Below are 14,316 nucleotides of genomic sequence, written 5' to 3'. Positions count from 1 at the left end.
GTGTGTGTGTGTGTGTGTGTGTGTGTGTGTGTGTGTGTGTGTGTGTGTGTGTGTGTGTGTGTAAGTTAGCCAGTTTTGTAAATGCCCTTTCTGATGTGGTTGGCTGTATTTAAGGCAGAGTGCAGAGAGTGCCGAGGAAGTTGACGGAGGCGTGTATGTGTGCATCTGTGTGTTTGTGCGAATCAGTCCGTGTATGCGAGGGACAGAGAGGAAGAGATTTTGTGTCACCACCAGACTTGGAAAACTTCATGTCCTTTTGTATCAGGCCAAAAGACTGGTTCTTCGGCCTGGCCACTGTATATTTTTCTGTACATTATGTGTGTGTTTGTGTGTGGATGTGTGTGTGCCTGCATGCTGGTTAGTGGCAGGGCGTAGCTGAGCAGAGAGAAAATATCTTAGCTGACCACGGGAATGAACCCACCCACTATACCACACCCAGAGAGAGAGAGCAAGCAATGGAAGCAGCAGCCTCAGTCAGTCTTGCTCGCTCTCTCTCTCTCTCTCTCTCTCTCTCTCTCTCTCTCGCTCTATAAATCTTTGTCTCTCATTTCTTTTTTCTCTTTTATTGTCTCATTTTAAAAACATGAATTACCATCTTCCTCTCTGTCTGTGTCTCTTCCTTAATTCATGCTGTTATTACACAAACCTCAGCATTTCCCTTTCTTTTCCAGTTTTCTTTAACTCCCATCTCCCCTCTGCTCTGTTTTTTGCTCAGTAATAAATGTACTAATTCCATATTAATAAATCTGTGAGGGTCTAAGTCCCTAACTGATGTTCAAATAAATAAAGTAGAAAAGTAGCTTAGGTGGTTTATGCTGTTCAGAATAACACATTTTTGCGAGTCAAATCTTGAAACTAGTTTGTGTGACCTATCTGACAACATATGTGTCCATTGCTATAGCAAATGCCCAAATTTAAAGTAACAATAGTATTTTAAATCCCACCTGTTGCCTGGTTAATAATCCTCATCAACAATTTAACTGTAAGATGACATAGGCACTCTGCAACTTTTCTTATATGGAAAATAACCAGAATACAACCAGTTGAGTCAAGTCAAATACTACAAAGAGAAGCAGTGCATGTGAGTTGGCTTCATTGGTGCAGACTAACTCAGATCAACTGTAATGTGTTGACAGTCTGTCTGTGTTTATAAATTAGGCAGTGATTATTTGCAAACCTTCACCAATCTGTCTGCAACTGGTTGTAGTCAATCTAAGTCAGACTGCAAGTGGAAACAAATTGCCTCCCACCTGGTGACCTGTGAAACTGCGTTGTGATAGAAAGTGGTTGCCAAGAGGTTGAGAGTGCAATGCAATCACTGGACAACCACTTATTTTTTCTAGTCCCAAAGAGGTTGGCCTTTTATTTTTACTTCTTTATTTAAATTAAAACTATTTATACTCAATAAATGATTTATAGGGATTAAGATTTTAACCACAGGTTCACTACTCCTTTGTCTGCTTGAGGAATATTTATAGCAATATCATTTGGTGAAGACATCCTCCATCATCACGTGAATAACAGTCTACAGTAATAGCCGGTCTGTGCCCGTGTATAAATGACCAGTTTCTCATAAATATGTGTTCTTTTTTTTCTTGCAAAGACATTTTGTGTTTGTGTGTGTAGTGCTCCATGGGAGGTGTAGTGTATGGCTCAGTCTTAGCTGAGCTGTCAGTGGTCTGCAAATACACACATACACCCACCAATGGAAAGGCCTGTTGTGCTTCAACAGCACATTCCACACCAAGAATAGTATTAAACACTGCCTGTCCAGCTGCTGTCAAACTCCTCTCTCTCTCGCTGACTTTTCATTGCTCTTAGTCTGCTTTTTGTCTCTTCAGTAGAAAAATTATGTTGAAATCATAAAATGAAGCTGATTCTGACCAAAGTAGTTTACATGATGCTGCTTTTCTCATACTGGATGTTGGTTAATCCCCTCATTTTAACCAATGTCTGTAATATACCATTTTAGCTTTTCCCCCCTCACTTTAAGTAAACTTTCGTCTTATTGGCTGACCCTCATTAAACAAAAGGTTTGGACAGCTGGTAGGAGGGGCTTATGTGCTCACAAGCAGAGCAGTATATCAGTGATATTCACACTTTATGACACCCTAAAGATGCAAAGGTAGAGAAAGTTACCTTGAAATTGAGGGTCTAGAGCAATCTGAATCCTGACCATTTGCCTCGGAGGAGATACATGCACAGACGGAAACATACAAAAGAAAATAAGGAAAAGCAAAGTTTTAACCCTCTAAAGAGGAAATAAATTAGTGCACCATGTGTAAGTCAGTAAATCTGTTTAGAGTGTTTAGTGTTTTTGTATGTTCTGGCTTGTGAATAATATTTTTAAATGATTTTTCTGTCTTTTTCTGTCTTATATGTGTCGCATTTCTCGTGTCTCACACTATCGTTTCCCCACAATACCGACCACACAGCTTTGTTTTTCAACTTCACATAATCCTGTTGTGTCCTATTCTACCGCCTTGTCTGGAAGGTGCAAACGCGCACACACACGGACACATATGAGTAGGCATACACACTTACAAATGCACACTTGTAGACACACACTCCACCACAGATCCAATCAGTCAGCACTTGGCCCTCTCTTTCGTACACACTCTGCAGAGTGGATTCTGTAAATCAGCAGGTTTCTGCTGCACTGTCCTACATGCTGACGGGGTCGGGATGCGGGCGATCTGTGCGGCCTCCTCTATTTTGACTACGGCTGCCTGCAGATGAATGCAGAGTCGTGATCCGTCGCTAACATGTGAAGCCAGGCAGAACATGTGGGCTTTGAACATGGTGCAGATAGCGTCACTCCCCTTATCTAATCAACACACTGACTTTTGTTGCTGTGGTTTTTGTTTTTGTTCCGTGAGGAACAAACAAGTGTTGCATTCTAAACTCCGGTGGTGAAGCACATTAACGTACAGAAAGCAGTGCCATTCAGAACCTCGTTAGGCAGGGTAGTCAAGGCACTTTAGTTTTAGCAAGCACAATCCTACAACCCGGTTCCCACAAAAAGGGACCTACAACTTCTGTGTACAAGCTCAAGCTTTTTTTCAAGCTCAAAACTGCTCAAAACTGCTTACAGTGTGTGCAGTGGTGACCCTTTTGTCAAATTTGCTGTTGCTTATGAAGGACAGAACATACTAACACTAGTGACATCATGTGTACAGTGTAGTTTTCCACACTATTAAACACCTATGCAGATGATTTAAACCCATTACTGATCTTTCTGTGCTAGCCATACATTTAACTATTTCGTCCTTTTTTGTCTTTAATAAATCCACTAACGATCTTTTACTTTGGTTTTAAAGAATGAAGAGGCTAAGAAAAGACACTAAAGAAAATGACTTTATATTCCAAAAAAGTTCACCTTCCTGTTCTATACCAGCTGTGTAGAGCACTGAAAGCTGCCCTGTACCATCCAGCAGCTTCCCTGCAGCAGCTGGGTGTTCACAGAGTATTGCTCATTCAGTTTTCCCATCCACAGTTTATCATGGGATTTGAACTGGCAACCACAAACCCAAATCTGAGTAATATGTGTACAAAAAAATGATTTCATGACACAAGAATAATCATGCAGCCGAGGTTAAGTTACCACAATGGACCAATAAACAGTCTTTGTTCAAATTAAGATGTTCTAAAATGAATTTGGAAATATGGAAACCCAAACTAGGGTTGGAGGGGACGCGCCACTCCATAACTTAGTTACATAGGACCTACTAAAAAAACCACACAAAGGCAATCATGTCATTAAGGAACCTAGTTTCTGCATTATTTCTTTTTTTTCTTGCAGAAAAGTGTGTTCTCTAAAATGAAACACCTCCTAAGTAATTTGGTAGAATACTATTAAAATAGATTTTTTTCCCCTAATGACCATTCGGTCTAACCAATGATGTGCAATACAAGAAATATATTACCCCTGGTTTCCTGCCAAACAGGTCCCATCCAGACACAGCTGTAGCAGATTCACATGGGGTTAAAAAAAAGGCTGTGACTGTTTAAGTTCTGACAAAAACCACCAGGCTTTCCAGGTAGCTCGTGTCCCATGCAAAAAGGGCTTAACGTCACTTCGATCCTCGTGGCTATGAGTGATGTAGAGTACACGTTTCTTCATTGTTTAGTCTGCACACTTCCACTTTGTTAGTTTGTTGAAGTAGCAGACTGACAAGATGTGACCTGACCCCTTTAGGTTTCCATAGAGGAGGGGAGCTGACTTCTTGTCTTACAACGTCAATGTTTATCAACTCCTTGCTACTGCTCCCACAAGGATCTGGCTTTACACACACTTTTATTTCCTGCTTTGAGAGTACAAATGAAAACCTAAGACAGGACGGTGGTTTTCATGAGAGCTGGAAAATGGTTTTGACATACAAATGCCTGGAAGGTTTCCACAGATTTGCTTGCTCTATTTTTAAAGTGTTACAAAGAAGTTTTATGCTTCAGACTACATGAAAGTATCCTCTGTCGTTGCTGTCACAACTCATACTGACTATGACTTCCTGTTCATTAACATTTTTGTAAGACCTGCTTTTTTGTGAATACGGAAATGAGACTCAAAAACACTGGCATCAGAAAACTGAAACCACGCTTTAAAAATGAAGTGATTCAAGATGGCAGATGAACAAAGTAAAAAATTAACAGCACTAAATCTATTATAGTCGAACTTTAATGAAAAAAGTGTTGTGACAGTGAAGCATACATGATAACAGGAGTAAACTGTAAGATGCATGCAAAATCATTTTTAGGGAACTGTCCATTCAGCACCACAAAACTATAACAGAAGCAAAATAAAGTGGTATGTTGGTCATTATTAGCTGTTAGCTTTTATACAAGTATGGACACGAGGTGTTTCAGAAGTAACAACAAAGTGCACCACAGAACTGCAGAAGATTTGTTTTGGGTCATTTGGAAAGTTTTATCTTTCATCTTCCCAACTTAGACTTACTGTATCTGACCTGCAATTTAAAAAAAGAAAGAAAGAAAGAAAGAAAGAAAGAAAGAAAGAAAGAAAGATAAACACAAATTGAATTTTGAATTTGTTTTTGTCAAAAGAAGTTGAAGTGTCCTAATTCTTTCACAGATAACAGGTTTCCCATTTTACATGATTGCTAGAAGCCGAATTTGTTTACAAAGGAACATTTTCTTTCTTCCTGCTTATCTCTATCCATGCAGTAAGTTTTGGTTTTAGTCCTGAAGTAGCCAAGATATGCCTTCACTCACGTACTACGAGGTAAATTTTCACAACAGTGAAAAATGATAGACATCTCAATACCTAGAACAAAAAATAAAATCTGTCTGGCTAGATATTTCCAGCTTTCTGCTAAGCTAGAACCCAAGTTAATCTTTTTAATCACAAAAGAAAAACGTTAAATTGCTGGGTGGCCCAACCTTTTTGTAATTCACATGTATGACCTATTTGCGCTGTGAAAACAAACCTAAGAGGTAAGGACTGTGGACCTTTGACACCAAACATATCAGGGTTTGACCCATGCCTCACATGATGATTGTTTGCGTGCGTTCTGACTTCATCTGTAGCCACAGATTTACCATCAGTGTTAATCTGAACGGACAATATTGGGTTAAATTGTGAACTCTGACTTCAAACAGAGATGTTTGACCCAGGTTTAAGACTTGGGTGCTACTAGGCTTAGTTTCAGGCTGAACTCAATTTCCTGTTAATGGTCAAACCATTTGTACTGACATTTTGTCTTTTGTAGCCTTTATTCATCTAGAGAAAAACCAAACATTTTTTGTAAAACATTTTTTTCAAGTGGTTTTTCTTATGTTGGTGATGATCTTTATTCTCAAATCTTAAAAGGATTTTAATTAAATTAATTTTTCATTGTGACCTTTTGTAGAATATATCCATTAGATGATACATAAGCCATTCCGTCCTCATATTAATTTGATTAGAGGAGAACCATGCTGCGAGGGTAACATCTACAAACCAATAAAAGGTTAAAGTCAGCCCACATAAATCAACTTACCTTAAATTTTTTTAATGTGATGGCCATGGTCATGCCATAGGACAGTGATCCCACCAAATCTACAACAGAATGGCTGGGAAAAAAAATCAACAAGTTGCTTGATTCTTTGACGTTTTTAGTCAAACTTCAGGCCTCAGCATGATTTAAATGCTGTGGCAGGACACTTAGAGAGATTTGCATAAATGAATATCTGCAGAACTCAATCAAATGAAGCAGCGTTATAAAAAAGGTCCAAAATCCCACCATGATGTAAGAGATTGATAAAGTCGTACACAAATGATTTTTTTCCAATTACTGCTGCAAAAGGTGGTTCTACAAGCTCCTGGCTTTCATATACAAGCACTGATACGCTTTGCCTAAATGATGGGAAATTTGTCATAGGCATCTAACTTTTCGTGAATAACTTCTTGTTCATTAAAAACATTAAAATTAAAATGCTAAAAAATCATTTAAAGGTCAACTTCAGTCTTGCCGTCTGCAGAGAGTCTCTATTCACATGAAATGATCTCTCAGACCCAAAAATGTGCACATAAGAGATACAGATGCACATGTGCAACACGGGCGATCGTGGCTCAAGAGTTGGGCGTTCGCCTTGTAATCGGAAGGTTGCCGGTTCGAGCCCCGGCTTGGACAGTCTCTGTCGTTGTGTCCTTGGGCAAGACACTTCACCCGTTGCCTACTGGTGGTGGTCAGAGGGCCCGGTGGCGCCAGTGTCCGGCAGCCTCGCCTCTGTCAGTGCGCCCCAGGGTGGCTGTGGCTACAATGTAGCTTACCATCACCAGTGTGTGAATGTGTGCGTGAATGGGTGGATGACTGGATATGTAAAGCGCTTTGGGGTCCTTAGGGACTAGAAAAGCGCTATATAAATACAGGCCATTTACCATTTACCATTTACAAGCACAGACTGGAATCTGTTGGCTCAGCTGCTGATGAATGATGTGGAAGAAAGTGTGTTTGCAATGCTAGCCAGATAGTTACCATCCAGTTGGGATTAGGTGGTCATTACAGGATTACTCCCATCAGAGACCCCAATGCTGTTGATGCACATGAAAATCATTGATTAGCGCATAGTGTCTTTGGCGTAGCACACCTGCAAAAACACAGATGTGTACATGTTTTCTGCTATTTTCACATGCATGTGCTTTCTCTCTGGTCTTTATTTCTTTATAGCTGCAGTTCTTAGATAGAGACACACCCTCACCCAACATTTCTTTCATGTTGAACTATAAAACTTCTGAGGTCACTGAGAGAGGCGGAGGGGGAGAATTTGCATGCCAAAGTGGAAATTTGCTCTTTTGCAGAACAGTTTGCGGTCAGCTTTCTCTCTGTTTGTGCTTCCAAATTATTTGTTCTCACTTGTTCTGTAGAAGCCGATAGATTTTGTGCATGTTAGAGCGTGAAGTGGATCGGCACAGTTAAGGGGTTTTGTGGGTTTTTTTGGATCTAATTAGACCTGGTTGGGTGGGTGTACTTAGAAACACAAGCTGCTTAATCAACCGCCTCACCCATTAAACAGTTCAACAGAGACTCAAACAATGAAGCTGCAGACCATAACGTCTAATGTCTTATCATCCATGTGTGTTTTCAATTTTCTTGCCTGTGTGAGCAGATTTAGCAATTAAAGGAAATTAGCCACTTTTGACTAATATACAAAACAACATACTTAAGATATGAAAAAGACACCAAACTACCGATTCTAGTCATTAAGAGATTTAAGGTATTTTAGCCAAAGTCAGTTCTTTTTTATTGCATTAATTTGTTTTTAGCACACACCGAAAGCCCGGTGCGTGATCTAATGGATTAATTTAAATGTAAAGTGTGATTTTATAAAAAGATATAGTAAAAACTTTTCAGCTATTTGCAGCACACACAGACACCCATCTGCCACACACACACCCACACACATACTACCAGAGTCTCTCTTTCTTAAGCCCTAGACGATGGACTGTCTGATTAGAACTTCTCTCTGGAGTCTGTGAACATGCGCAGTCTTTAGGGAGCAGTCTGTAGTCTCCACCACATACATGCAAAGACAGATTCATCCACACACGTAAACACTGGCAGATATTCTAAGAGGTAGCTCTTGTGTGTGCTTCCATACGCACGCAAACACAGTGAGATACCAGGCTGTAGTCTCCAGTCTGAAAAACCCTCTCCATTCTCATGGAGATAAGAAGCGTGTCTCTTTGTTGGCAGACGCCCGTACCGTTATCACCTTATCAGAAAGCCAATCCAGCGAAGGCAGCGCTGCAGAGTGTGTGTGCGCATGTGTGTGAGTGTCTGTGTGTCTGTGGTTGCAAGGGCCCACCCTTGACTCTAGTTAAGTGGGGGTCCTTTGTCATGCAGCAGGTGCTGTTGTCAGTCAATTTGTCTTAATTTTAAAGACCCGTGGGAGTTGCAGTGTATTTGCATCACTCTGTTAAAACACAGGCTGATTGGGTAAACGTTAGTTAATCCTCATTCTTACTCCTAATGGACTTAAAATACAACCCATCTAAAGTTGTCTGAGAGAATCTGTGGCCCATTAACATTTTGAACAGCACCATTGTCTTTGCGTGTGTCTACATGGCTAAATCCCTTCTTCTTCTTTATTCTCTTTGCAGTTTGTAAACAACAAAACTGCATCTAGGCCACCACCTGTGGGAAAGCTGCTCCAGTCAGTCCTCTCTACAACATTGTGGTCACAGATTCACTTTATAATTTTTATTTTCATATTTTTCGGCTCCTGTTGTCAGACAGCAGAAAAACAATTATCCTGGCATGGATCCGCTGCCACTCTGATCTCATCTTTGTTTTATAGCATTAGCATCATCATCTTAAAGCAACATCAGCATAACCCCGTATTATTGTAATAGCTACACTGAGTGTTTGACTGAACTGGTATTTAAAATGATAGATGCTGGATGTTTTTTTCACATTAATGCTCTCTAGTACCATTATGCCATTATTTTGGGGGTTCCTTATACCCACTAAACCATCAGGGGTTTTAGGATTTTTCTAACAATATAAGTGCAACTAACTTTGTTAAATGAATAATATAAGTGCAACTAATAGTTTCACTTATATCGACATGGTTTTGCAAAATAATACAATTACTACTTTTGCTCGTCTTCTGTTTTATTTCTAATCCGTCTCATTCATTGCATTTAATAATTTAACAGTCTTAAACAACTGTGCCTGCAGTTTAATTCCTCTGGCTGCAGGCCCCTTGTTAACTGCAGCCACATGGATGGATTTAGGACTGTTTTTTGATCTTAATTCAAAAGTGAGGATGGAAAGAGCTGCCTTCTTGCCTAAAATCAAGGGTTTAAACTTGCTATGATGCCAAGATTGGCCTTCATGAGTTAGTTGAAGTGAGAATAAATAAGTGACAATTCAATTTAGACTCAGCTTAGCTATTAATTAAGACTTTTTGGACCTAAGAGTCAAATCAAGCTTAAATTTACTATTTGTGACCTTCTGATCTTTCAGACCAAACCTCTAGCCATCTTTTTTATTACCCTTCTCTGACGCTTGGGTCACGGTGACAGCAGGCTTCTACAGCTCTTCCCAGGCTTCCCTTGTCACTCTCAACTTCGGCATCACTTTGGCTGAGACCTGATACTGAATGTGATGAATGTAATGTTTTTGAATAAAGAAGTAGAGATATTAAATCATATGTAAGAAAATTTACATATTTTTTATTTTCTTCTCTAGAAAAAGAGAAGAAAGAGGTGTCCAAGGAACCATCAGAGGCGAGCGTAAAAGAAGAAGAGCCGATCAAGGAGACAAAAAAGGAGAAGAAGGAGTCATCCAAGGAGAAGAAGGAATCCAAAAAGGAGTCAACTAAAGAGCCCAAAGAGGAGGCAAAGAAGGAGTCCAAGAAGGAATCATCTTCTTCCAAGGAGAAGAAGGAGTCATCAAAGGAGAAGAAAGAGAAGGAAAAAGAGAAGGAAGGGAAGGAGGCAGGAGACAAAAAAGTGTCCAGGAGATCATCAGTTAAAGTGAAAGAGAAGAAGAAGGAGCCAGAGGCTGCGGAGGGTTAATAGAAACAGTGCGATAACATAATATGCACACACATACAGAAACAAAGCATGTCTAAACAGCATATACAGATACAATATGCACATCTGGGGGCTCGTACATATAAATATACATGTGTTTATATACAGTTCACATTTAAACATATACAAAGCCATGTAATTCAATCAGACACAAATACACATTTATATTCAGTATACACAATAAATACAGTAAATCGACTCAGTCAAGGTCACATGTCTTAGCAGCAAAACAGTTTCCTCCTATTGGGATATTTACATGTTCTAGTAATAGCTGATCTCAAAAACACACACACTCTGCTGATCCACCACATCCAGTAGTTTTACTGTACCCACGGAGAGTGAGGAGGAAGGCAAAGTTGTCCTCCTCTCAGACATTTTGCTGACTTTCTCCTCTTCCGCCTCAGCAGCAATTGAACCCACAGCCCAGTACCTCCCTAATCCCCAACCACGCCCCGGCCCACGCTTACTTCTGGCTGTGACGTCGCACCCGCCTTGTCGCCCCCTCGCATGGCACCAGGCCTTGCCTGAGCCTCCCCCGTCTGTCCACTAAGAATAAACCGCCTGAGACGTTCAGCCATCCTGCTGCTTCCGGGTAAATCAAGGCCACATCCTACATTTGGTTCCGTCGCCACCCCCTCCGACCTGGGGTTTTATTTTTTTAAAGCTGGGATACTCAAGGACATGCGGTGGCTGATGGACACATAATTGTTGCTGTGGGGTCGAACCTGAGACTGTTTTTGCATGATGGAAACCAACAGGGTGTTTCCTGAAAAAGCGGCGTGGCAGTCCAGAGTCTACACGGCCAGTTTAATACTCCAGCCTTTTCTGCTCATCCTTAAATAGTCAGGAACATTGTGAAGGGCAGGCTGGTTTTAACAGCTGCGTACAGCAATGTTATCGCAAGATGTTTGCACCAGAGCAAGAAATGTCTTACTGCACTGTACTAAATGATGTCAAAGAGTTAGTTCATTTACAGTAGAGCAACACTGCATATTGTCTTACTTTGGGTCGTGTCTTGTCTTTGTAAAGTAGATGTGTGTGTGTGTGAGTGCGGAGGGGTTTCCAAAGATGTCCGACAGCACTTCTGTCTAAGCGCATAGGTCCCTTTACATTTCATAGTCAGAAACATCTTCTCTTTACTCTAAACACCACAAATGCAACCATGTTCAAACATTTTTGAATTATCAAGTCAAAAAGTATGCATTATTTAGGCACCAGGAGAGGGAAGTTTGAAAAGAATATACAATATAAATAGAGTTAGCCAGTCCTCATAAAAAGACGCAAAATAAGATAATTACAGAGGCTCTTTGGTGAGTTTATCATACTGGAACTGGCATGTACAGACTGGTGAGTTTATTGGTCAGCTTAGAATTTAAATGTCTGTACTGGCTGATCAAATTTACAGCATACTGTATGTGCAACACTGAGCTTGAAGGGTGGAGATGCGAATCTGTCTGGACAGTTGAATATAAACCAAAAAGCCGTTCACTGAGTTTTTTCCCCAGACGAAACAATCACTACTTGTTAAAACATATAGTTGCATCCCTGGTTTAGAGATTTATAAAACAAATATGTGATATTATATTGTAATATATAATTTTGGACACACTCACTCATACAAATCCACTTAAAACGCATAAATTTAATAGCTTTGAGCTATATTTAAGTCAGAATTGAAGCTTATAGACTTCAGCCATATGATCTGTGCCAGCAGCAATCCCAGCGGCTCTGCACTCCTCTACAAGTCAACTGTAAGCATCATGTCTTTATGTTTAGTTTCAGCCCTTCTGTCTGCTGGGAAATTTATATTTAGTTTGTATTGTGTAACAGAGTCCCTGTTTGCAGCAGTGCCTACGGCTACTGCTGACTGATCTGATCAAGAAATGACATAGTAAGGGTGTATATCTTATTTTTGTATGTAAATATTTTAAAATGTAAACTTTGAGCAGAGGTAAAAACGGATCAGCCGAAACCAGCATCAGCTCATCCTTGTCAAGAAGGACAATTAGGTTAAGTTTGTGCTGTTATAAAGGGTTCCCAGTGAACACAAGGTACTACATGGCAATGTTTTGAATACCTTGAATGTTTATAATGTACATTAGGTTTTGTAATTGTTGTATTAGTGGTGCAGATTTACCAAGCTCTCGTTCCGAGGTTGCTTTTTGTAGCCACAGTTCATTTAAAAAAGAAAGTTTCTGTACTCCAGAATAAGTCACGACTTTGTCATTAGTCTGCAGCAGGTGCAAGATCACCAACGATGTGAATGAAATAAACCATGTTTATGAATGTTTACTAATAAAAGTAGTCAGCTGTAAGTTATCAAAGGTAGTGCTGTAATTGTGTTTGGTGAACTTTTAATGTTTATACATGCGGTGTGATTTCCGTCTACGGTGCCCCCTCCCTATAATGCCGTTCACCTTTCGCGTTCTTGCTGTTTCGCGGATTTTTTTGTGTGCAATTTCGCATGCTTTTTTTTACAGTGCATTGTGTTCTGCGTCCTCATTGGCTGTAGACCACTGTCAATCAGTCTCCTCCATGCCATGTCTCCTGTACAGTACAGAATGCGTTCAGCTTGTCGAATTTACATAAATCTGCGATCACTAGCAGTATGACTCTGAAGTGCTGTACTGCATATTTATAAATTTCCCCCCCAACAAACACAACAATGTAGATGAAACATTTTGCACCTGCGGTAGCACCCAAAAGGCAGAGGAAGATGCTAACTATCTGTGATGGACCGAGCAGCGAAGGAAAACATAATTGGTTAAATCATGCAAAAAGAATCAAAATCTTGGGCCAATAAAAGAGGTCAAAATAACAGAACTCTACTCAAAGTTGACAACAATACGGATTAATTCTGAACCAAACCAATTATTCATTGTCCTGTAAATTAATTCCTATATTTAAAGAAAGACAAATGTGAACGCAATGTTATGTATAAGCCTCTACACTAACATGGTGGATATTACCAGCGTGTGGCTGTAAGTGCAGCCATCACACTATCGCACAACAAGCTGGACTTCTGGACATGCTAAAGGAAGGTAGGAGTTACTGTATTTTTCAGATTATAAGGCGCATTAAGCGAAACAAAAAAGCCAGATAAGTCAAACTTTACTCAAGTCATTGTTCTTGCTTCCTTCACTTCCGTACCATTGATTCATTAATGTTGTATTCTCTTACAGCTGCTCCATTGCCATGTTCGGGACCTGAAAACAGGGTATGATCTTTAGTTTCATTCTATAATACTGGACTTATTTTTCTACAAAGGTTTAAACTTTAAAAGTGTTTAAACAAGAGAGAAAAGTGTGCACATGTTCATGCCTGTCTGAGAAAACTGTATAAAGTGTGTAGTGAGGGGTTTGACAGCCGTAAAACATCTATAATAATTGTAAAAAATAAAGTTGGCTACTTTGCGGATATCACCTATCGCGGGTTATTTTTAGAATGATAAACAAGGGACCACCGTATATTTGTCTTTGCTCTCCTTGTGCAGTAATATGGTCAAAACATGTCACTGAGCTGAATTCTTCTTTGCAGAAACACAACAACAGTCATTTTTCTTCCTGCAAGGAGAAGTTCTCCACTACTCTTCCTTTGGCGCTGAAGCTGTAAGTAAATCATAACTGTTAGAAATTTCCTGGATTTCAACACCAACTTTTTTTCAACTTCACAATATTTAATGACTTTTTAGTATAAAACAGAACATTTAAAAAAACAAAGAAAGTTCCCATTTCCTCAGAAAAATAATACCAGTTTCAATAGCGTGTCACAGCTTTTCATCGGTCAGACATCCAACGTCATTACAAAGAAATACACTGACATGGCTTCTTCATTCAACCTTTCTTTCTTTGGTGTGGTATGGTAGACCATGTGAGATGGGTTTGTCGGTACAAAGGCTTCAAAACTGACTGTGATTCAGACTTCTGGTTCAATTAGCAGCTCATGTTCATTCTAATTGGGGCGATTGTGGCTCAAGAGTTGGAAGTTCGCCTTGTAATCGGAAGGTTGCCGGTTCGAGCCCCGGCTTGGACAGTCTCGGTCGTTGTGTCCTTGGGCAAGACACTTCACCCGTTGCCTACTGGTGGTGGTCAGAGGGCCCGGTGGCACCAGTGTCCGGCAACCTCGCCTCTGTCAGTGCGCCCCAGGGTGGCTGTGGCTACAATGTAGCTTGCCATCACCAGTGTGTGAATGTGTGTGTGAATGGGTGGATGACTGGATATGTAAAGCGCTTTGGGGTCCTTAGGGACTAGTAAAGCGCTATATAAATACAGGCCATT

General features: G+C 40.2%; 1 protein-coding gene across 2 annotated transcripts in view; it reads left to right on the top strand.

The window, feature by feature from the left end:
• bbs9 (Bardet-Biedl syndrome 9) overlaps window positions 1-12,345 on the top strand; it is a 174,741-nt gene extending 162,396 nt beyond the window's left edge. For both annotated transcript variants that reach the window (XM_080897378.1, XM_080897379.1), the window contains exon 22: window positions 9,693-12,345. In XM_080897378.1, the coding sequence (XP_080753504.1) occupies window positions 9,693-10,021 (329 nt within the window). In that variant the 3' untranslated portion in view covers window positions 10,022-12,345. The remainder of the gene's footprint in view (window positions 1-9,692) is intronic.
• Window positions 12,346-14,316: the final 1,971 nt, after the last annotated feature.

This window comes from Rhamphochromis sp. 'chilingali' (assembly GCF_963969265.1).
Source record: "Rhamphochromis sp. 'chilingali' genome assembly, chromosome: 11".
In the NCBI taxonomy this organism is placed as follows: Eukaryota; Metazoa; Chordata; class Actinopteri; order Cichliformes; family Cichlidae; genus Rhamphochromis; species Rhamphochromis sp. 'chilingali'.
The sequence above is the reverse complement of the archived record's forward strand: the minus strand, read 5'-3'. Positions and strand labels throughout refer to the sequence as shown.